This window comes from Colletotrichum graminicola (assembly GCF_000149035.1).
Source record: "Colletotrichum graminicola M1.001 genomic scaffold supercont1.25, whole genome shotgun sequence".
Lineage (NCBI taxonomy): Eukaryota > Fungi > Ascomycota > Sordariomycetes > Glomerellales > Glomerellaceae > Colletotrichum > Colletotrichum graminicola.
Window position 1 is genome coordinate 50,985 of NW_007361029.1, and position 22,367 is coordinate 73,351.

General features: G+C 55.9%; 5 protein-coding genes across 5 annotated transcripts; 2 read left to right on the forward strand and 3 right to left on the reverse strand.

Annotated features, from left to right (window-relative positions):
• Positions 1–1,084: 1,084 nt before the first annotated feature.
• GLRG_06517 (uncharacterized protein) lies at positions 1,085–3,616 on the forward strand (the record flags this gene model as incomplete). The annotated part of the gene is made up of 1 exon (XM_008097202.1): positions 1,085–3,616. One exon carries the CDS (start codon positions 1,085–1,087, stop codon positions 3,614–3,616), a length of 2,532 nt encoding a protein of 843 aa, XP_008095393.1.
• Positions 3,617–4,215: 599 nt separating this feature from the next.
• Positions 4,216–7,445, reverse strand: GLRG_06518 (WD domain-containing protein; the record flags this gene model as incomplete). Its single annotated transcript, XM_008097203.1, has 3 exons — positions 4,216–4,323; positions 4,388–7,015; positions 7,089–7,445. 3 exons carry the CDS (start codon positions 7,443–7,445, stop codon positions 4,216–4,218), a joined length of 3,093 nt encoding a protein of 1,030 aa, XP_008095394.1.
• Positions 7,446–11,813: 4,368 nt separating this feature from the next.
• On the reverse strand, positions 11,814–13,992 carry GLRG_06519 (modin; the record flags this gene model as incomplete). Its single annotated transcript, XM_008097204.1, has 2 exons — positions 11,814–12,796; positions 12,855–13,992. The coding sequence occupies 2 exons, from the start codon at positions 13,990–13,992 to the stop codon at positions 11,814–11,816; spliced, it is 2,121 nt and encodes a 706-aa protein (XP_008095395.1).
• Positions 13,993–16,253: 2,261 nt separating this feature from the next.
• Positions 16,254–17,164, reverse strand: GLRG_06520 (dienelactone hydrolase; the record flags this gene model as incomplete). Its single annotated transcript, XM_008097205.1, has 2 exons — positions 16,254–16,962; positions 17,115–17,164. 2 exons carry the CDS (start codon positions 17,162–17,164, stop codon positions 16,254–16,256), a joined length of 759 nt encoding a protein of 252 aa, XP_008095396.1.
• A 1,910-nt stretch (positions 17,165–19,074) lies between these two features.
• On the forward strand, positions 19,075–22,226 carry GLRG_06521 (eukaryotic membrane protein family; the record flags this gene model as incomplete). Its single annotated transcript, XM_008097206.1, has 3 exons — positions 19,075–20,796; positions 20,852–21,505; positions 21,555–22,226. 3 exons carry the CDS (start codon positions 19,075–19,077, stop codon positions 22,224–22,226), a joined length of 3,048 nt encoding a protein of 1,015 aa, XP_008095397.1.
• Between the last annotated feature and the right edge of the window lie 141 nt (positions 22,227–22,367).

A 22,367-nucleotide genomic window follows, 5' to 3' on the forward strand; every position in this document is an offset into this window, starting at 1 on the left:
CTTACGTGCGATCCCCTCTTACTTCTCATTCAATCCGGCCCCGTAAGGCGAGGCCGCCATAACAAGGGTAAAGGGGGAGAGAGCATTTGTACATTGTACGAAGGAGGTAACCCTCGTACCCTACGCAGTCGTGGTTGTTCCAGTCTCTTAGCAGGTTTGCGGACCACCTCTTCCAACGAAACCATTCAAAAAATTGCAACTCTGGTCGAAGTCAGTAGTAAAACAGCCACTCCCCTGGCCGACACACGGCTTTACCCGTCTGGAAACTGGCAAGGCTTATGACTTTCGGGGGCGCTTTTTCTTCCCTTACTCCCTCTGCCTTCCCTCTTATGGCATAACCCGGCCGCCACATGCAGTCATCGCGAATCACACATGCCCATGACCATCAAACAGTCGCTGGCCGCGCCCCTAGTCCTGCGCCATCACCTCGAGCTGAGCCAGCTTGGCTGTAGTGACCAACCCCGAAAAGGATATGTCTTTTTTTCGCATGGTACCAAGGAGGTCAAGTGGGCAGAGGCTCGGAGTAAAACTTCAGTCATGTCCTCCTCCACTGCCCATCCGTTACCGAATACTTACATTCGGACAATAGATGTTGGTGGACAAGTGCACTTGTCACAGCCACCTTTCAATGGGTAGTACTGAAATGGCAGTAGTAGCTGTTTACCCTGGACCTCCGTGAGATAACAGTCAAGCTGTCTTATTACTTCTTTTCCCTCTTCTTCCTTCTTACCCGTTCTCCTCTCCACCTATCCTCCTGATCATTGCCCCTTTCAGCGGAGGTTATCCAGTGGCTTTCATTCTTGTTTTCTTCAACGCCGCTTGCTTGTTCCAAGTTGTCTCTTCGGGCTATCTAATACCTACCTGCACCTTACCGGCATTACATCACAGCAAGCTTCCGCACGAAGAGGTGAAGCCTCCCGTGATCTAGTCATCGCCGGTCACAATCTGATCTTATTCATCAGCTGTGCCTGCATCGCCGGGGCAAACTACTGGCTTTGTCCAACGCACGCCTATTGATGTTCCTGTCCGATCGCCACCTCCAAGAGCAACCGCCAACAGATAATCCTGTCCCAGACACGTCCCGATGGCCTACCCTCACCCAGACATTGACGGTCAAGGACTTGGTGTGCGGGAGAATACCCCTCAAGACTCAACTCACATCCAGATGACCTCGTCGGCAGAATGGCGCCCTGCCCGTCAGTTCATACGAAAACCATCCACCGCGGCCGGGTCCGCGCCGACAACGCCGGCACCCATCGGCAGCCCGTTCGCGCCCTACGGAGGAAGCGAGCCGACGGCGTCCACTAAATCGCCACAACCGTCATTTGCAGAGCGAGCCGTCGGCGCCGCAGGCTACTCCCCGGCTCCATCTAGCAACAACAAGCCCTCGGCGCACCAGCGACCACGGCCGGCGCCATTGCAGATGCATCCGGTCGAGGACTCAAACTATTACTCGAGCGCCTATTCGAACCTCAGCACGCCGTACACAGGGGGCCTTTCGACGGGAGGTCTTCCGCCTAAAAGGCCGAGTCACGCCCGCGTCGGGTCACAGTCTTCGACGGCCGGCCTCCTGTCGCCCCCATGGCAGGGACCCTCGACTAAGCGGCAGCAGTCGATGTACTACCCACCGGAAAGCGTGCTACTCTATAACAAGTACTGGCACCCGTCGTGGAATATGTACTTCTTCCTGTTTGCCGGCATCGCCTTCGCCCTCGGCCACCACTTCTTCTACGCGAGACTCAACGGCACTGTGGCTGACGGCCAGATCCGCATGCTCCGCTACGGTGCGGCGCTGTCGTTCCTCAGCAAGGCCTCGCTCGCGTCGGCCGTCATCCAGGCCTTCCGGCAGAGGGTGTGGATGACGGTCCGGAGGAAGATGCTCACCTTGGGCGCTGTCGACTCCCTCTTCGCGGCTGCGGAGGACATGACTGCCATTTTCAATATCGAGGTCTTCCGTCAAGCCCGGATTGCCATGATCTTGGCCATTTACGTCTGGTGTACGCCCCTCGTGGTGGTACTTACCTCCGACACGCTCACAGTCCATCCTGCGACGATGCACGAGGAGGCCATGTGTCCGTCGATTCGCACGCTCAATTTTACGCAGGAGGAGACCAACGACTTTCGGACCACCCCGAAGATCAACAATTTCTTCGAACTCTCCGTGTCCTTGTGGAACAAGACAAGCGATGACCAGTCCGCCGAGCATTTCTTCGACTACTGGATCGATTCGAGCCGCCAGTTTCGAGAGATCGCCGCGTCTGCTTTCCTGGGCAAGAAGCCCGTCGTAAGGACCAACGCCTCCATCGACATCTGCGGCTCGGGCTACAACTGCACCTTCTCCATCAAGTTTCAGGGTCCCGGATACAAGTGCGAGGAACTGGCCAGCGGCGTGGGGGCGACGCCCAAGAAGCTGAACGGCGCCGACGTGCCGTTCAACATGAGCATGCTCGCGCCTGTCGGCAACCATACGTACATCGCCCACGCCACACTAGGGGAGTACCAGAACCCACAGATGGAAGAGACGGTGGCCGGGGGCATCCCGATAATGCCCCCGCCGTACCCGCCTCACCTTGGCGCGCTCCGCACGGAGCCGGTCCTCTTCTTCGGGTACGCCCATGTCGACGAGCCCTCCCTGGATCAGCCGTCCAACAACTCCGACCCCCGATGGCAGACGGCGTACACCCCCAAGGTGTTTGGCTGCGAGCACCGGGAGACCGAGTACGAGGTCGACTTCGCCTACTACGGTGCCCTGCAAAAGACCGACGTCACGAAGCGAACCTTTTTCGACCGCGTCGTCGACACCCGCTACCTCCCCGGGGTCGACGCCGTGGACGGAACGGCGGACAACACGACCGCCACCCCCGAGTCCAACTACATCCTGCCGAAAGACGTTGCCCGTTACCGCCGCGCCATGGCGTACCATTCCATCGGCCTGCAGTTCCGCAAGGTCATTAACGGCACCATCTTCCAGCCCAACGCCATCGCCAACACCGAGGTCCTCCAGACGCGCATCATTGACCAGCACAACTACCTCGCCGTCAACGACTTGATGCAAGAGGTCCAGGGCCTCTACGAGGACGTCCTCCTCTCCTTGTTCGCCCAGCCACGCCTCCTGGCCGTCGTCTGGGCCAATGACACGAGCGTCAAGACGGGCAACAACAAGGGCGACGACATGCTGTACCGCTGCACCCGGGAGCGCACCGACATCCGTTACAAGTACCACGCCAAAGACCTCTGGGCCGTCTACTCGGTCGCCATTCTCCTCGCCATCGTCGGTGTGGCCTTTGGTGTCATCGCCGTCCGCGAGGAGGGTCTCGTCCGCAACACGCGCTTCAGCAGCATCGTCGCCGCCACCCGCGGGCCGGGGCTTGAGAAGATCCCCTGGGCCACGGCGCCCAACAGCGACCACCGGCCCGTGGCGGGCGCCAAGGTCGGCTACGGCCTCGTACCAAAGGACCCGACCCAAGGCGGCCCCGAGACGTACGGCTTCGGCTTGGAGGGCGACGTCAAGCAGCCACAGAGGGAGGAAGCCGGAAGGGCGCCATCACGGCTGAGCAGCCCGTTCCAGAGGCACACGTTCAACAGGAGGTGGTCGAGATTAAATACCGAGTCATAGATGTAAAAGATCTTGTTCGGCAAATATGATTACCATAGCTCAAATTTATAGTCGCTTGTAGCTTCTAAAATATTCCTGTTTTCTCAGCACCTGTAGTAGGTTATCATGTGGAGCAAAATAACTACTCTCCCTCTTGGTGCATGTCGCTGCCTGAATCACGCTTATGTAACGCCACCGTAATCCTTTTCCTGGAACAGGAACCAAGCTGTGCCTGTTCATCTCATGCCCCTTTCACATCAAAGGCATGCTTCACCAAAGGGTGCGCCAACAGCCAGGGATGCGTGCCATGAACCATTTGTTTTGTGTGGCTGTTTCGCCTGATATCTACATTAAGCCGTACAGCGAGTTGGTATATGTGCTCTGCGCAGCTTGGAATTTCATGCAAACGCCCACCCTTTTTGTGTCCCACCCGAGGTCATCAAAAACGCCCAGAACATGAAAGATGGAACCCCATCCAAACCACCCCCCTACCAAATTTCATTATGCCCCGATGCAGTTGGTCATTGATTGATGCTGTTTCCCCTTCCCCGTCGTAATATACTGGCTTGCGAAAACCCCTGTTGTCCCATCTTGAAAACTCCGTCTTGTCGTGTACCACATTATAAGTCTTCAGCCAAAAGCGCTCTAACCTCTGGCTCATTGAGAAGCTTGCGTTCGCCAAGCTCTGAAAGAGGCTTGCCATCACGGACAGCGCCAAAGTCAAGGATCTGACAAACATGTTAGCATAACCACCCCACTGTCTTCGTGGCGAAGAAGAAGAAAAAAACATACCTCAACATAAGTCAAGCTGTCACGCTGAACAGCAGCAACACAGCGCCGCTCATCAAACTTGACCTGCCAAACTCCGCTAAGATCGGTCAAGAGATCCTGCGCACACTCGCCGGTGCGAATGTCCCACATCTTGACCGTCTTCTCACTTCCCGAGATAACCTTTCGGCCGTCGTGCTGGAAGCATGTAATGGCACCAGTATGGGCTGTCAGGACATTCTTACACTTTCCATTCTCCGGGTCCCAGATGCGCAGAGTGCTGTCGGCGGCTGCCGACACCAGTCGTTCGTCACGCAAGTCCAACAGACCAACAAGCAAGCTATGTCCTTCAAGGGTATGCAGGCACGCTCCGGTATTAAGGTCCCAAATCTTGACGAGAGAATCCATGGAACCTGAGATGCAGCGGTTACGCTGATGGTCAAGTACAACGCTGTAGACCTTCTGCGAGTGGCCGTGAAGAACGTGGAGGGATTCGCCAGTGCTGATACGCCAGACCCTGACTGTGCTGTCGTAACTGCCACTGACAAGAGTATCGCCGTGGGCGGAAATAGCGCGGACGGAGTGGGTGTGCCCGGAAAGTGTCCGAATAAAGTATGGGCAGTCGGCATCATTCGCTGGGGGACCGGTCTGGATGTAGCGACGAGACCCAACCTCGGGCAGGCGCCAGACGCGGAGCTGGCTGTCGCGAGATCCCGTGATGATCAGGGGCTTCGGCGGCATCATGATAGACTTGCCATCATGCCCTTTGCCGGTCTCGGTCGGCATCAGAATCTGCAGGCAGCGAACAGTGCTGGTATGGCCGTAGAAGACCTGGGTACAAAGGCCCTTTTCGATATCCCATACCCGAACAGAACGGTCGGTCGATCCGGACACAAGCATATTGCCTTCGTATTGCAGTGCCCAGACACCACCCTCGTGGCCCTCGAGCTTCTTGCGAAGCTTGCCGGTCTTGGTGTCATAGACGTGGATCAAAGTGTCATCACTTCCGGTAATGATCTTATCCTCGTCGAATTGCAGACATGTTATGACATGGCGGGGGTGAGCGGCGAAGGCAACATGACCGGGCTTCACCTTTCCACTTGTCCAACTTTGCCGAATCATGTAGTGGCGCCGGTAGAGAGACTTGAAAAGGTGCAGTTTCTGAAGTCCTGGAATGCTCGTCTTCGGGTTGGGCACAGCAGCCGCAGCGGCATTAGCAGCCGAAAGCGGCCCCTCAGACTTGTGTTGCTTCACCTCTGACTGCATGGCCTCCAAGCGAGCGGCGTCCTGGCCGCTAGCCCTGCGCTTCGACCGGTCGGCACTCGACATGTTGAGAGCCCGCTTGCGCTTGGAGCTCCGGAGCTTGATTGTTGAATCGTTCTTGACCGATTTTGTGAGCTCGTTATCGGCCGACTCGAGCCGGCCCAACGGTCTCAAGTCGACCTCTGCACCAGTGACACCAACAGGATCTTGCCAACCCCAGCCCTGGACGATGGCTTTATCAAGTTCGCCGGGGGGGAGTGTGAAACCATCACGGTCGAACAGCTCCTTCCACCCGGTTTCGTTCGTATCAACGATGTTCCGCCAGTGCTTCGAAACTTGCGCAGCTCTGCACAGGTCACGATGGTCGAGGAATGACAGTACATGGAAGCTCAGCTCGAGGGGGAGTTGCTTAAGGAAATCGCACTTCAAGGCGGGGGTGACGACATCGGCGACGAGACGCAGGGTCTTTCGAGGGCAACGACGGAGTAGGTTGTACATGATGAAGCTCTTCATCTCGTTGGGCATCGAGTCAAAGCCCTCCATCATGGTGCGCGCATTCATCATGGCGGTGTGGGCATCGAGGTTGTCGAGTGGATATGTGCTGTCATCGGCAACGATGGACATGTCGGAGACGTAGTCACCCTCTTCGGTGGTCTGTGATTCATTCAACCACGATTGGTTCCGGAAGCTAACATTTCGTCTGGCCACAATGCTACTCTGCGGCGACCCTGCGTCCTCATCATCCGAGTCTCTCGAGTTCAGCTGGGCGGCGGCGAGCGTCGGCGAAAGTCTCGGACTAGGGAGGCTCGCATCCTGCGCAGCCACGGCATCGATGGAGGGCCGGTGGCCAACGGCTCTGAGGGACTGCTGCAACGACTCATCGTCGACAAAGGGCTCGGGGTCGGCATCAGTGATGGGCGGAGTAGCAACATTACTGCTGAAGACAGTAAGGGCATCGCTGCCGATGGGACTGGCGGCCTCCTGCAAGGTTGTTTCGCTCGGACCCGACTCGGGGGGCGTGTGGCTCGCGCGGTCAAGAAGAAGAGATCGGGGTCTGGTAGTGCGTTCGGAAGTGGAACCGACGACCTCAGAAGTGTCTGGGGTGGCCAAGTAGCCGCTTTGCTTGCCCAGGGTGAGCTGACGTCGAAGCCTCTGGGAATGGTCTTCAGGGAAGGCGAGTCCAGTGGGCCTGGGGTTTCTCGACGGCCGCGAGGGCAGGACGGGGGACGGGTTGTAGGACGGCGAAGCCTCACGATGATTCGACCGACGCGATCTCCGGTGATGGGCATCTGAAGTAGACCTGGCTGTGCGTCGGGGGGATTCTTGACTCGACTCGTCTTCTTTGAGGATGCCTGCGGGTTGCCTCTCGGCAGCAAGCGGTGCCTTGCGCTAGGAAGGTGGCCTTGTCAGCAAGTTGAGCAGCAGAGAGGGAGGAGGCACAACGGGCGAGGGGGTCACGTACCTTTTTGTAGACGAAGGGGTTATCGACCATGGCATCGGAGGAGGAGCCGGTGACACTAAAAGAAAAGTTTGCGAGTTCGGGAGGCAAAGGCTTGGAGGCGAGAGGATATTCCTTAGAGTCGAGCTCGTGGAGGGGACGAACCTCGCGCAGGTAGACGGGGGGGAAAGTGCGTTTGGTTGTCGTGGTGGTGGTTGTTGTTGTGGTCTCTATGCACTCGGAGACGGCCAACTGCAGACTTGTCGAGTCGGTTCCATGGCTTGATTTGTTGCCCTCGTCGACGGAGAAGGAGACGGTCTGGCTGGAGCGAGGACGACGCACCTCGGTGGTGTTGACCTGGGGTCCAGGCGAGGGCGTCATGGTGCGTCTTCTCGAAGTACGCGGCGGAGGTTATTGAGAGGTAGCAAGTAAAGATGGTGTGGCAGAGGAGAGGCGGGAGTGTTGGTGGCGGGGAAGTATGGTCGCAGTCGGGGGGAGAGGGGAATGTCGAGAGGAGAGATTTCGGACCAAGATCGGGTGCAGGGCGGGATCAGGGTCAGAGAGGAGGAGGTGCGACGGTGGTGGTAAAAGGCGACGGTGGACCAGGTTTGAGAATCGAGGGTTGGGAATTTCAAAGGTGGCGGGCGGGATTAGGTACGGTACGGTCGCAGGTACGGGGCGAACAGTGGGCGTGTATCCGTACTTCCTACTAGGTAGGTGGGTTGGTAGGTAGGTAGTATGGTAGGTACTTGTGGAGGTGGAGAATTTTTAGAAGCGAAGAAGAAGGAGAAGAAGAAGAAGAGAGCGAGCGAGCGCGGCGGTACGTAGCGACGGCAATAGGAAACGAAGACTGCTTAGGTGCCTAGGTAATTAGGATGGAGGAGGTGCGACTCGTGTGAACGCTGTGCAGATGTCGCGTTAGTGCTTTTCCTGCCCGAATGGCCCCTGGGGTACCAGAGTGAGGCAAGGTGGGTGGAGTGTGTGTATGTGCACGGCACAGCAACAACTCACAGCACACACACCGCAACCCTGTCGAGGAGAGCCTTGCGTAAAGCAGTAAGGGGCAAGAGAGAGAAACAGAGAGAGCGCCCGAGACAGGAGAGCGTGGGGCGGAGAGGGACAAGAAGAAAAAAAAGTAGAGGAGGCGAGGCAATGCAAGGCAAGGCAGGTGTCGGTCAAGAACGCGGTGAGACGAAGACGGTCGGCGACCGGCGCGTGGGGAGGAGGGGGGAACGACAATGGACAAGTCGGATGACGGGACAAGTGCCGGAGACGGAGGGGGAGGGTTGGAATGTCAAAGTTCCAAGGCTGAAGAATGGAAGCCCGAAGGTTTTCAGAGTCGAGTCGAGTCCGAGTCGAGAGGCGTGTGAAAGCGAGAATGTGGAACCCGAGACTTGAGACCGAAAAGTGAAAGCGATGCCGAAGGCTGTTGGTCACCTTTCCCCCTTTATCCTTTCTTGTTTGGGCCTGGGCTCGGCTCGGTGTCTTTTTTTTTCTTCTCTCGGTTCAGGGAGGTTTAGTGCCGGTAGTCTTGAGGGTTCCCCTTCTTTGAGAGGGCACAACGGTGGCAGTGCAGGTAGGCAGGTTTGCAGCATGCGTGCAATCGATACACATGAGAAACACATACTCCGTACACTACCTAACCTTACCCACACACGATGAGAGAGAGAGGGAGAGAGAGAGAGAGAGAGAGAGAGAGACAGAATTGAGAAAGAAGAGGCTGGGCTTGAGCTTCAGGGGCCCTGCCTTGTCTGAAAGACGCGTGCTGGCCTGACTGGACCGGGACTGTATGTATTGTAGTGTACGGGGTATTACAGCATGTATCACAGCGCACACATGGTAAGTGGACCATCAGCAGCTCAATCCTGGGTTGGCCAGGTACACTACGGATACTACACGTAGACAACGGGGGTAGGCGGTGGAGCGACCGAAACCAAGATCGAGAGGGAAAATGGGAGATGCAATAACGAAATAAAAATAAACTCCACCGCATTCGTGGCTTGCAGGTACCTCTTCCTGCAAAACCAGGTGCTGGGATACATGGCCCCTTCCTCTCTCGAGGCCTGCCTACGATGGGTAGCGGCCTCCACTTCTCTCACTCGACAACGGAGAGCGTCACTGGGCAGTGAGTGGGCACCTCTTAAAACTGGGTTGGTTGTGTGTTGGTTGCAGGGCGGGCACAGAACACACATACAAGTAGGTAGTAGCAGCTACATCATCTCGACCACGACCTTGGTGCCTGTTGCGGGAAGGAAACACGGGGGGGGGGGGGGGTTCCGATCGTTGTCGGGCAAAGTCGATCATTCTCTTGTGAGAAGCAATACAATTCTCCGACGCGGGTCCCGAAGATATCCCGCGCTGGATTCCTCCTCGTGCTGACCGTTCCCCTACGTCTCATCTCCCCGACTTGTCTCTCCTTTCTCTATCGTGCCAGGTGCGCGTACTGGTCTTCTCGAGCGGAGAGTGGAGGGGGGAAGTGGATGCCCATTACATGATCTGTGCGCGCACTACGTACCTACCCACAGTACCTCATCAGCTTCACCAGCCAGTCTAGGTAGGTACCTAGACGGATAGACAGGCATGCAAGTTAAGAAATACACCGCCGGTACAGACTGCAAGCCTGGGTACGGGGCCTGTGAGAAACCGGCGGCGGTTGTTTGTTTTTTGTATTTTTTATTTTTATTCTATCTTAAACCGTCTATAGGAGGTATCTTATCTACCGGCTAGGTGCCTACCTGATCTATCTGTGTACACCAAGATGGATTCTTTGCCAACCAGCCGCTGTCATTGGTACCGGCCTACCATCTACTGTCCAAAAGCGGGGTCGCTGTCTGCGATAGCATCGCGGGTACCAAGACCCCTGTTTCAAGCGGGAAAAGGTACTTGTCTCCGGAACAGACAAATCGGGTACCTCAGCAGTGCTGTTCGCGTGGGCTCCTATCCGTTTCATGCCTGTCTGTCTGTCTCTGACCTTGTTTTTACGCCCAGAGCAAGCGTGGAATTCTCTCCCCTTGGACTACGCCTGTCTGTCTGGTCTACATTACACTATTCCAAAGAGAAACCGGTAGAGCCGCCCCGTCGCCATTCCAGATGCCCACACCATGAATTGTTCCCTTGTCGGGCCCGGCCAGATAAATGTTCGAGGTCTCGTCAAACCCAGCCCCTCGGTCCGCTGCCCACCCACCATTCCGATATTCTCATCATCCTATCACGTCAACGCCACACTCACTAGCACACTGGAGCCCGCCTGGCCCACCCGCCATGGCTGGGCTGGCTGACCTTGGCGTGCCGGCCCAGTGCCTTGTACCTAGTGTAACCCTCAGCCCACTGATCCACCGCTGATCTCACACCACTTGAGAAACTGAGTAGGGATCTCGTCTACCTAGAGATGTCTTCCACACGAACGCGTTGCCTGCCCGTGTCTCGTCTCGCCCAAAGCGCCGCGCGCCGTCTCGAGAGGAATGCATCGGTCCCCTGCACCTCGTGTCATCCAATTTCTCTTCCAAGCATTCCCCTTTCCGCGTCTCGTCACCAAGGGACCGACGACGCCGGCGACTGCCCAATACATTTTTTCTAGGTATTGCCATCGGGCCTTGCAGAGTCAAGACGGTAATACTTAGACGTCAACAGATACAAGCCAGCTTCGCCGGTTCGCAACTAGTCCGCCGCGCATTGATGCGTTCTGCAATGCATTGGACGACATCATATTGCTCCGGCGCTGGCGCCGGCGCCTGGCGGCGTCAAATGCATTGTTTGTCCAGGATGCATAGCAGCGCGTAGGTAGGTTGCGGCTTACATGATGGGCTTCTGTTGGGTTGCGAGTGGCATTACGTGACATAGGTACACAGAGGACCCCTTCTGCGCCACGCCGCGCTGGGAACTTTACCGTCAGCGCTTGTGTCAGTCTTTGACTTTGATACGCGTTACACATACGCTTTTCCATCGCACGCCAGACCCGAAGCTCTGCCCGGCCGGGAGCTCTTGCCCAGCCGCGGAGCAACACGATACGTTTTGACCTCGGCTGACAAATTCGGCATAGGTATAGGGGAGTTCACCCTCTCTCTGCGTCGGCACATGACCAGCCCAATCACCCTAACCTCCCTCCTCCGCCGCTCCCTTTCTTCTTCCTTCCCATGGGTCCGTTTGCCGCTGCCCGCACCGATACGGCGTAGCGCCTTTTCTATTATCCCCCACCCCCCGCTTCGCCGGAGCACGCCGAGCCAAAGGAATGTGAAAGGCTGCAACCACTTTGCAGCTCAGCACCCGCCGCCTGCATGTCCGTCTACCTACCCAACTACCTTAACTACTGGGAGTCGGACCTAGCTAACATTGACGGCCCCGCCGGTTGGCCATAATGGGCTCCGAACCCGTTCCTGAACCTCACCGGCTTGCGTCTCCGGGACTTGTCTGGCCAGCGGGCATGGCTCCCGTCGTCGAACGTTCAAATAACCATTTTGGCCATTTGAGATGTCTAGGTGAAGCCATTCCATCAAGCGTCATCGTGAAAATGCCAAAAATCGTCATTCATAAGTATCTGGAAGTCCGTCGTCATAGTAAACCTCTATATATGGTCGTAGTAACCCGCTCGCTCACTTGTAAACTCCAAGATGAAAAAGAAAAGAGAGAAGAAAAAATGAATATCCGCAAGCCGATGTCCGCCAACAGATGCAGTTTTCTATCCGACAAGCCTGTAAATGCGTAGAAATGACGGCAGATGGTTGGTGACCGCCCACCTGCTCTTCGCTTAACTTATGCGATGTAGACCGGTAAACGGCTGCCCAAAAGCTCGCTCTTGGAAACCTGAACGTCCTTCTTATGAAAGTCATGCAGCATGAGCCAACAGATCATCCGAAAAACTAGGGTGCACCAGATATCCCCGTACTTGATCTCCTCGTCTTTCAAATCTGGCAAGACGGTCTGTTCCTCGTCGTCGACCGTGTCCGCCGTCCACGTGCTGAGGTTCGTCTGGTCCCTCTGCTTCAACCCACCAAACTCCACAGTCGGCGCCGTGGGGGAGATTGATGCTCGCATGTCCTTCGACTCTTTGGACTCTGCAATGACCTTGCTCCGGACCACACGAAAGTACACCTCCATGAGCTTGTATTGCTTGAGCTCAGGGGCCGCAGCGTCGATGTCCTCAAAGCGGAGAGGTTTCGCCTTGTCCTCCAGGGGCTGGTTGCCGCTGGGGGGGTTCAGCGCCGTCGCCTTTTCCGTCTTTTCGTTAAAACCAGCAAGAACCTCCTGGATGTGACTTCGCAGCACATCCTTGACCATTTCTTGACGAGTGTTTTCTTGTGGCATGACGTCGGAGGCCTCAGACGGCTGGGCCGATTTGCTTTGGGGATTCTGCAAGCCAGATGTCGTGGTATAATTACGGGTGATTGCGGCTGGCCGAGATTCCCTAGGCGTCGCCGTCAGGATCACGTCCATGTCATCGAGCGCCGAATGCAACGCGTCCATGAGAGGCAAGGTAGGCCAGCCACTCTGTTCCGAGGTCGTCATGTGCTCTTGTATTTTCCGAATATTTCTCCGAATAAGCATGCCGACGTTGCTGGCGGCATATTGAGGGTCTGTCTTCAGTTTGTTCATCTGCATGGCGTACGCCTCAAGGAGGCGGGTCAGAGAGAAGTTCTTCGTATCCCATCGATAGTGGGTGGGGTTTGGTAGCAGACGAAACGCGCTCTTCTCGATGTGAAGCGTGCGAGCCAGCATTCCTATTATTTCGAAAGCAACTGTGGAGGGACACTGTTAGATGAAAGAACTGTCAGGTGTCGGAGGATCTGTGCTTACCAGGAAACAGATGCCCGGTTCGCGCAGTTGAATTATCAGCAAAATAGTTCACTGTATTTGTGTTACAGCCGATAAGGACCAACGTTTCCGCAATCTCGCGGTTGCTGGAGAAGTTCAGAACAGACAGGTCTCTAGGTTCGTCGTTGGGGAACTGCAGCCGCCGACCGTCCAAGGCTGACCGGTAAATGGTCGGAACGAAGCCGAAGCAGAGTTCCTTAGTCTCGTCGACGGGTATGACACGGTTGCCCTCAAAGCGGCTGCGCCCGTGTACCTGAAAGGTGAACATGATGCCGAGGTCGCTGACCTTCTCTCCCGTTACTGTGTAGCCGTTGCCTTCAGCGCGGTACCTGTCATTGGCCCTGTTGAATTCAACCCAGTATACGCCAAGCATAGCCAGCATCTCGATAATATGGCACCATGTGGTGGTGGCATAGGGCTTCTTGACATTTGCTGGCATCGTATCCCAGCTTCTGAGTTTCCTCTGGATGGCGATTGTCAGAGTATAGTTGTTACTGACGTCCCTGAGCGTGGCATCAATATCCTCTGGTTTCTCGGCCGGGGCAAACCCTTTGGGCGGACTCTTGAAGATCTTGTTCTTGTACTGCCCCTTCTGCCATTCTCTGGAGTCACGTTCCATCTTTTGTAGAGCAGAGAGAAGCGTTACCCATGAAGCCCGCTCATTGTCGGCCGTGTGCACAGACTGCTTGACCAATTTCTCATCGTATTCATTCTTTTCCCTTGAACTTTTCTCCGGGATTTCAGACCGACTTTCCCGCAGACTATGATCTGACCCATCAATAAAGATGATTTCCTGGCCCTTGACAGGGCCTTTCGTGTTTGTCGGGGGGCACAGGAAGATGACGGGGGTCTCGAACTGCACCTCGAATCGGAACTCGGTGAACTTGAGGCGTCGCTTCTTGGACTCGGACCATTTCCCTATGACTTTGCTCCCGCAGCTAGAGTAGCCGGCGGCGGATGCATAGTATTGCTGGGCGACCTGGAGAAGAGCTGCGACGAGGGCAACAATGGATATGACCAGAGCAGCAACGGCAACGAACAATTCCTTGTCATCGTCGTTGATGTTGCTGTTGATGACCTGGAGCGTACGGTTGAATTGGCCTTCGTCCATGCCGTCCATAGCCGCGCTCCGCGGTCAGGAATTGTGCTCAAAGTACTGCTCTCACGTTGTTGTGCCGCGTCTCGTCCTTGGTATATGAAGCTGGTGGGCGACTAGGTGTTCTGGCACCTCCGTCTTTTGTCGGGTTGCTTGCAGGCAGCTTTCAAAGGTGGTGGGTAGACAGAGTCGACGGAAACCAGATCAAGAGAGTACAGGTCGAGAATGGCGGGCGGATACGGCCAAGGTCGGAGAAGTAGCCATGAGGAATATGATGTACTCCAGCACTCCAGCTTCCTGGAAGATCAGGAGGCCCAGCTGGAAAGGCCCCAGAGACACACAAGCAGGCCTGACGTGTGCCGAAAAGCGAAGAGACAAGGATGGAAGAGAAAAGGGGAAAAAGAAAAAAGACAGGAAGAGAGAGAGAGGGGCATAGATGGACGAGGCTCTGCATGTTAGGCTAGCGTACAACGACGGCACAGCCTGAGAATCGTACGCGAGAAGGGGATGATGTGAGACTCCGGTTACCCTGTCAGTGACTTTCCAGGCGTCTTGGGCACCCAGCCATCCTCCCATTTTTCCTCCAGCTAGGTGAGGTATTCTTTGGTGGTCTACCTACTACTAACTAAGCCTACCCCATCGTCAACCCCTGCGTCTGCATGGCCCCTTGTCTTGCTCAGTAGCCCTATCGGTCGCTAGTTCATCGACCATACGGGGCTATTCTGGTGTAACGTACTCCGTACCTAGGTACAACAGGCAGCGGGATTTTGAGGGCAGGGGGTGGCTCCGCCATTGCTGGTTGAACGGAGATGTATTGCTAGAGGGGGCGCGGTGGACGATGATGGCGATGATGGCGATGATGGCGATGCAGTCGCCATGCATGCTGTAGGGAGTATATGTATGTGCAACGCGAGGCATGTTGACGTGTCGTGATTGAGAGAAGGATATGGGAACCAATTGACGTCCAAATCACCCCGGTTTTTTGGTTTTTCTTTTCCTCTTCTCCCAGGCGGCTGTGCTGTGCTGTGCTGTGCTGTGCTGCGTTCTTCGGGAAGGAAGAAGGCACGACCTAGGAGCGGGCCGTCACTCGAACTATAGGTCGGCCGACGAGATGCGATGGGATGCAGTTGGGCGGTGCAAATAGCGCGGAAGACACGGCATGGTTTGTCGACAAGCCAACGCCAGAGCTTGTTTTCCCACGTTTCCCACCTGTCAAATGGCAAGCTCAGCAGCAGCCAGATGACAAGCTTCCATCCGAACCCGCTCCGCTCCCCACACTTCCCACCTAAGCCTCTCTCTCCCCTCTAGCGACTGGACCCAAGGCCAAATAACCACCTCATTCAATACCGCTCCCCCACAAGTAAACACATCAGACGCCGCTGTTGGCTTGGCATTGGAGGGAAAGCGAGAACTGCCCATCAGGCACAATTACTTGCCTTTAAAAAATGGCACCCTTTTGATTTGGCATTTTGCTCGACGTCAGTTACAGACAAAGACCCTTCTTACTAGCTCAGCAACACTAGAATCAAAACACCAGCCAACCGTCCATTTAATTGCGACTTCCATCGCATATACTTGTTGTCCAAGAGTAACCATTATCATGCTAGCCCGGCAGCCATTTGGAGTTGGTTCTGTATGATGGCAGGATACCGCTTATCTCCCTCTTGATCAACCAGAATGCAAGAAGCAGCTGCAAGAACCAGGCACTCGGCCGTGTCACGAATACCAACGGTCTGATGCACGCCGGCGGCGCGCCGGATAACTTGAACGACTGGGCGGCCCTGCCCAATTTTGAGTGGAGCTAAGGCGAGTGCAAGCCGCACTCCCGAACGCAATTCGCGTCTCAATTTCTTGTCTTGAGGTGTTGATCACGTCGAGCTAGCATTGAGATTGACGAATGCTCACAAGCTACCTTTCACGGCTGCGTCGGTCCGAAGGAACGCCCTACAAAGCACGGAATACCCCTCGTGCGAGACATGCCGGACTTCGGCGCTGGTCTTCGAGGCTACGTTGCCTTCAGCATCGCCCGCGTCGTGATGCTAGGGTTCATACTGGCGGAAAGGTCTCCAGACTCCATCAAGAGCGTTCGTAAACATAGCTTTTGAGGCTAACGACACGTATAGGGACTGGCGGCATCGTAGAATTGACAGAGGAAGCATCTCGCATTAATCTTCATCAGTTGGCTTGTTTCAAAAGGAAAATATCTCGAAGCGCCGTCCTCAGGGGCGCCTTATATACGCATCGTCCATTGACAAGTTTGAGTCTCCCCCGCGTCCGTCATCCACTCACAAGAGGTGCTCGTTAAACCAAGTGACGGCCTGGAGAAAAGCGTTCTCCTTGGCGTACTTCTGCACCTTCTTGCTCAGGTCGCAGCGGACGGCGAAGCCGTGCTCGACGCCAGAGTAGAGGTTGATCTGGTAGGGAAGGCCCGTCTTCTGCAGGATCTCTTCGGACTTGTGGCGCTTCTCGGTGGGGAAGATGGAGTCGGTCTCGGCAGCAGCGATCGAGAGGGGACCGGTGATGGCGGCGAGCTCCTCCTCCTCGACGAAGCTGGGGTGAGCGAGGTAGCCGACCTTAATGCCGTCCTTGAAATGGCGAACGACGAACTTGGCGCCGAAGCAGTAACCGACGGCGCCGATGTTGGTCAGGCCGAGCTCGTTATGCATGTACTTGATGGAGTCGACAATTATGGGGTCGACGGCCTCCTTGGTGTGCGGGTTCTTGCCATCGCTACCCTCGGCGATCCACTTGCCGATGTCCAAGCCCTCGAGGAGCGGCATGCTGAGCTGGTCCTTGTTGAAGAGGTCGACGATCAGGGTGGTGTAACCGTTGGCGGCGAACTGGTCGGCCTGGAGCTGAGAGTTGGTCCAGATTCCAAAGACGTCGGCGATATAGAGGATGCCGGTGCTCTTGTGGGCCTTGTCGGCGGGAGCCTCAGCGAGGTAGCCCTCATACTTGCCCGCGACTGTGATCTTCTTGCCCTGAGGGGTGCCCCTGTGTTGGAAACATGGTCAATATGGCTGATGGGCTTGAAGAGGTGCGAGTTATGATGGTGGTTTGGACGGTTCACGCTTCCGCAGGAACCAAGCTTTCTGGAAAGTGGGGGGAGGGGTCGGTCAGCGGGGGGTAGTCTGGGTTCTTCTTACTCGTGCTTGACGCCAACGAGGCAGCATTGTCCAGGAGGGTTGGAGGCCATCGTGAATGCTTGTGCAGGCGGTTTATTGTGTTGGAATTGGTGTATATGGGAATCAACAAGAATCAAGAGAAAGCTGTATGGGAGAATTGGGGAGATTTGGTGCAAGGAAGGGAGGGAAGCAGCGGGGGGCCGAGCAAGCTTATACACTAGAGAGCCCGGCTCATGACTGAAGCTTGAAGAAATGGTTTGGGAGGGGCGTCATGGATGGTGGAGGGGCCCGCAGACCAAGAGTGGCGGGGTCATTGCGTCGTTGACGTGAGGCATTACCAAGCGGATGGGGATTCCCCAATGGCGAACTGCATCCCCCTTTTCAGCAACGGGACTCGATCACTGCCAGTAGATAGCTAGCTACCCGCCGACCCAAGGTTAGGCGGGTAGGTAGGTAGGTAGGTAGGTAGGTAATGGTGAGTGTGAGGACAGACATATGCGGTAGTATCGGTTGCCAAATCCTCTCGGTCCGATGAGCTTGGATGATAGCAACTAGGTAGACTGGAAAGTAACTAACCCGAACGCTCTGTTAGGTATGTCCCCACCTGATGAAACAAGATGGCACCCCCCGGCGAAAGCGCAGACTCTCGGGGGGTTAGGTATGTAGGTATCTACCTCCCTAGGTTTCTAGAAAGGTGCTCGGGCAAGGTAAGGCAAAACGCGTACCTAGTGTGGAGGCTCACAGACCCCCACTTCCCCGAGCTCGCTTCCGTCCCTCGTCGGAATTACCGCATCCTTCAGCGAGCGACTCGGTTCCGATCCGGCGTTGCGATAACGGAGATAGGGCGGACCGGCTAGCACGCACGCGTACAAGTGCTAGGGCTTGTGAGCAACCTGACCTTTGTGATGGTCTGTAAAGTGGAAAACCATGACGAGGATAGGATTACGATGCCGCGTTTCATCCGGCAGATCAACCCAGGCAACCATGCTAAGAATTGCAATTCCGCAATCCCGCAATCCCGTGGACTGCAACAAATCATCGACAGGGGCATGTGGCCCAGAGACGTGTGTGAAAAGACGGGTATGCTATGCTCCTGCAACACCAAGGACAACTAAATACACAAATACATGGACACAGGTGACAGGCTCCCGTCCGGCAAGCGTGGTTTCCTCCCTCGACCAGACTGAATGAATGTTGCCTTTCTAGCCGAGTGTTGCTGCTTAGTCCCTCAACTCCTCAGGACCCTAACCGCTATACCTTACCTGCCCACCTAGGTAGATAGGGAACTACTTGAGGCAAGTGTGTACCTAGGTAGCTTCTGTGCATTTCTATTGTTCGGCTGTCCAACAATGAATGTCTCGGTTGCTCTCACCTAGTAGGTAAGTAGGTAGGTACAGGTTCAGGGGTTCCTTCCGGGCTTGGAGAAGCAGGCACTCACTCTGACGACCGCGGCGGGCATTTCCAGTCACGAGTCGGCAGTCAGCGCACGGCCCGGTCCAATACGTCACTTTCCCACGCTGTTCGACCCCCCCAGCCACGCCCAAGATAGCGTCCCTACCGTCGTTCCCATTTGGCCCTTTTGCCACGCTGTATCCGTACAGCTGCCAGGTTTCCCTATCCAGCCACCAATCCAAATTGTTCCTGATGATCAGTCGCTCGCCAAGCGACCTCTGTACCTGAAGAACTGCAGACTGCAATGCAAGCTTGATTAATTGGACCGCGCGACAAGAAACATCGCAGTCCAACTCGACCGAAGCATCCGCCGCCCGTTCTATTTCTCTTTCGTTCTGTTCGTGTGTGTGTGTGCGTGTGTGCCCCGACGGCCCCCTCTGCGCCTACATCGATCGAACCTACGTTGCGGATGGCGCCGATATATCTTCTCCAGCAAAGACAGTGAAAGGGCTTGCGAATGGCGGAGAGCGAACACCGCAAAGACCGAGGGGCCGACGACAATCATGGAGCTTCTGAAAATCCGGCTGCCATGCCTCACGAGCCGGTCGAGGCATTCCCACCCTTACCGACGACATTCATTCTCGACGGCGGCACGACGTGCGGCGATGCTGGTCTAGATGTCTCCAAACCCGACATCAAACTGTCGCACATTCCTCTCCCTCCGCGACCCAGTGTCTCCGCGAGCGCGCCCCCTACTTCCACTCTCCCTACCATACCCGGCGGTCACTCCGACGAAGACCAGTCTTCCGATGCCTCCTCAACTCACAGCAAGCCCGAAAAACAGGATTCCTCCAATTCGTCATTCACTTCCGGGGCTGTCACCGACCCCGAGAAGCACGAGGCCGCGCACAAGGAGGACGTGACATCAAAGATGAGGGTTCGGTCCGGATCGAATTCCGCATCCGTGAAGAAAAACCAGAGCCATGATAACATTAGGAGGCTATCTGTCGCAGGGATGCAGCAGCTCACCGCTCCCGAGGCTCTCCCTGTGGCCATTGTTCCCGAACAGGCCTCTGGCGAACAAGAACAGCGACCGCGTCCGCCCATCACAGACCAGCTCCAAGAGATTCGGCAGTCGATCCTCAGCCAACCGGCCTCCCTGCGACCCAACGGTTCCGTGACGGACGGTGGGAACAGAGCCCGGTATAGGGATGAGCCTCGGAGACCTGTTTCCGGCAGAACCCTCTCGACACCCCCAACAACCCGCCGGCAGTCGCAGTCGCAGACTACCTCGCCCCGCCGGAATTCCTTCTACACCGTTGCTCGGCCACCGCCACTCAATCTCGATGGAACGAGCCATATCAACGCCGTCAACCTCCAGCCGCCGATCCAGACCATACCGCCCCAGGTCCACGTACCGCCGCCGGCCAAGTCGCACAGAAATGAACCCATCCCACCCTCACCTCTCCCTCCGTCGATACCCCTCCCGCCCATGTCTATACCAACCCATCTCCAGCTAGAACTGGCCGCCCAACGACCGAGTCCCCTGTACATACATCATTCGCATACGAACGATATTCCATACGAGTCTTACGTTGTCAAGTGGGAGAGGCTGAAGAATGTTCTCTTGCTCCCGTCCTTCCTTGAGAGGACCCTCTACTTCGGCGCGCTGGCCTGTCTCGATGCCTGGCTATACAACTTCACCATTCTACCAATGCGATTCTGCATCGCCCTTGGAGTCCTGTTCAAATGGTGGGGGTACATGGCGGTGAAGGAGGCGCAGTGGATGATTGGCTTTGTTTGGTACGGGATAGGCAGGCTCTGGGCCAGGGCTCGCCGACCGAGAGCGAAGACTGCCTCTTCTGTACAGCAGGAAGACACCGATTCCCATGCCAGTCGCGACAGGAGTCAAAGCAGACCGGCCGAGCGGAAACTGTCCATTCCCACACCGGACATCAGATCGCCGCCCGGCGGCACCCCGACCATTCGTCCCGACTCCGATTCCAAGGTGAGCGGCAGTAGGGTTGTCGAACAGGAGGTCAGGCTAAACGGTAATGGGCACATCACTCATAAGATGAATGGAGTCGCTGGCCACCATCCCTCGCATGGCTATAGTTACAGGATGCATCGGCACCGTAGGACCAAGTCGATACCGTCCAACCTGTCTTCTTTCCACAAGGCGGACCTGCTGCAGGGTGCTGTTATCCTCTTCAGCTCCTTGTTCCTGATGAAACTTGACGCCAGCCGCATGTACCACTTCATCCGCGCTCAGGATGGCATCAAACTTTATGTCATCTATAACGTCCTCGAGGTAGGCGAACCATTGCCGGGCTTGGTGAGGATATACCGCTGACTCAGTGCCCCAGGTTGGTGACCGTCTCTTGTCGGCTCTTGGGCAAGACATCTTCGAGTGCCTCTTCAGCTCCGAGACTCTATCTAGGAACAGCTCTGGCCGTTCCAAGGTACTGCTACCTCTGGGCATGTTTATTCTTGCCCTCATTTACAACGTTATCCATTCCGTCGCGTTGTATTACCAAGTCATCACCCTCAACGTCGCTGTCAACTCCTATTCCAATGCCCTTCTGACTCTCATGATCTCCAACCAATTTGTTGAGATCAAGAGCACAGTCTTCAAGCGATTTGAGAAGGACAACCTGTTCCAGCTAACGTGTGCGGACATTGTCGAGCGCTTCCAACTTTGGATCATGCTTTTCATCATTGGCATGCGCAACATTGTGGAGGTGGGCGGACTTTCTGTACCTGGGGCCGGGTCTGAGAACAGTGATCTGGGAGGCTCAGGGGCCATGCCTCTTCACAGTCCATCAATCCTGCCGTTCAGCTTCACGATCCTCCCATCATGGGTCTGGTCAGGCGAGGTCCTCTCCCCATTTCTCATCGTGATCGGCAGTGAGATGCTGGTTGATACGATCAAGCATGCTTACGTGAACAAATTCAACAACATCAAACCGACTTTCTACAGCCGTATTCTAGATATCTTGTGCAAGGACTACTATACCAACGTAAGTCCCTGCCTAGTGAGAAACTTTTCCTTTAGGCTAATGGATGCAGGCCTTTGTTTCGCCCTCATTAACGCGCAGGCTTGGTCTGGCCGTCATCCCGTTGTCCTGCTTGTTCATCCGAGCTTCGGTCCAAACCTACCACATGTTTTTGTCGACGCGGATTCCCACTCCGATCCCGGAGTCTACCCAGACATCCCTGTCTGTCGAGTCCGCAACCCCATCATCACCGGTGATGGTTGCAGCGCTCGATCGCCTGGATACTTTGTTGCGGGACGCCTTGGGCCGGGCCGTGTATGGCTACCCGTATGGCGAGCCTAGCGTCCAGAGCAGAGCGTGGTGGACCTGGACCAGCGACGATGTAATTGCGGCGGTGACCATGATCGTTGTCTTCTTCATCGCCTTTCTGGTCCTGCTCATCATCAAGCTGCTACTCGGCATGGTTCTGCTGCGGTATTCGCGAAATAGGTACGCCAGGATGAAGCGTAAGGAGCACATGGTTGCGACCGGCCAAGAGGAACGCGATATTTACGATGCCACGGGCAAGAGAGTCGGCGGCTATGGCCAGATCGAGGTCACCGACGACCGGCGCAGGTGGATTCACGCAGATGAAAAGGAGGGCTTAAAGGGCGGCAAGGGACGGGCCCCGAAGGGGGAAAAGCCGCAAGACGGGGACTACCACGGAGTTCAGCGGTACGAAATGATTGCAAAAAGGATTTGGTGATGGCGTTCCGGGGTTCAGCATTAGTCGCATAGCATGGCATCGCAAGGCCTCTCGGGTAGCCTTGGCTTTCTTGTTTTTTGTTTTTCTTCTTCCATTGACAATTACAGACATGCAACTTTATGTGTCCACCAGCTGCCCTTT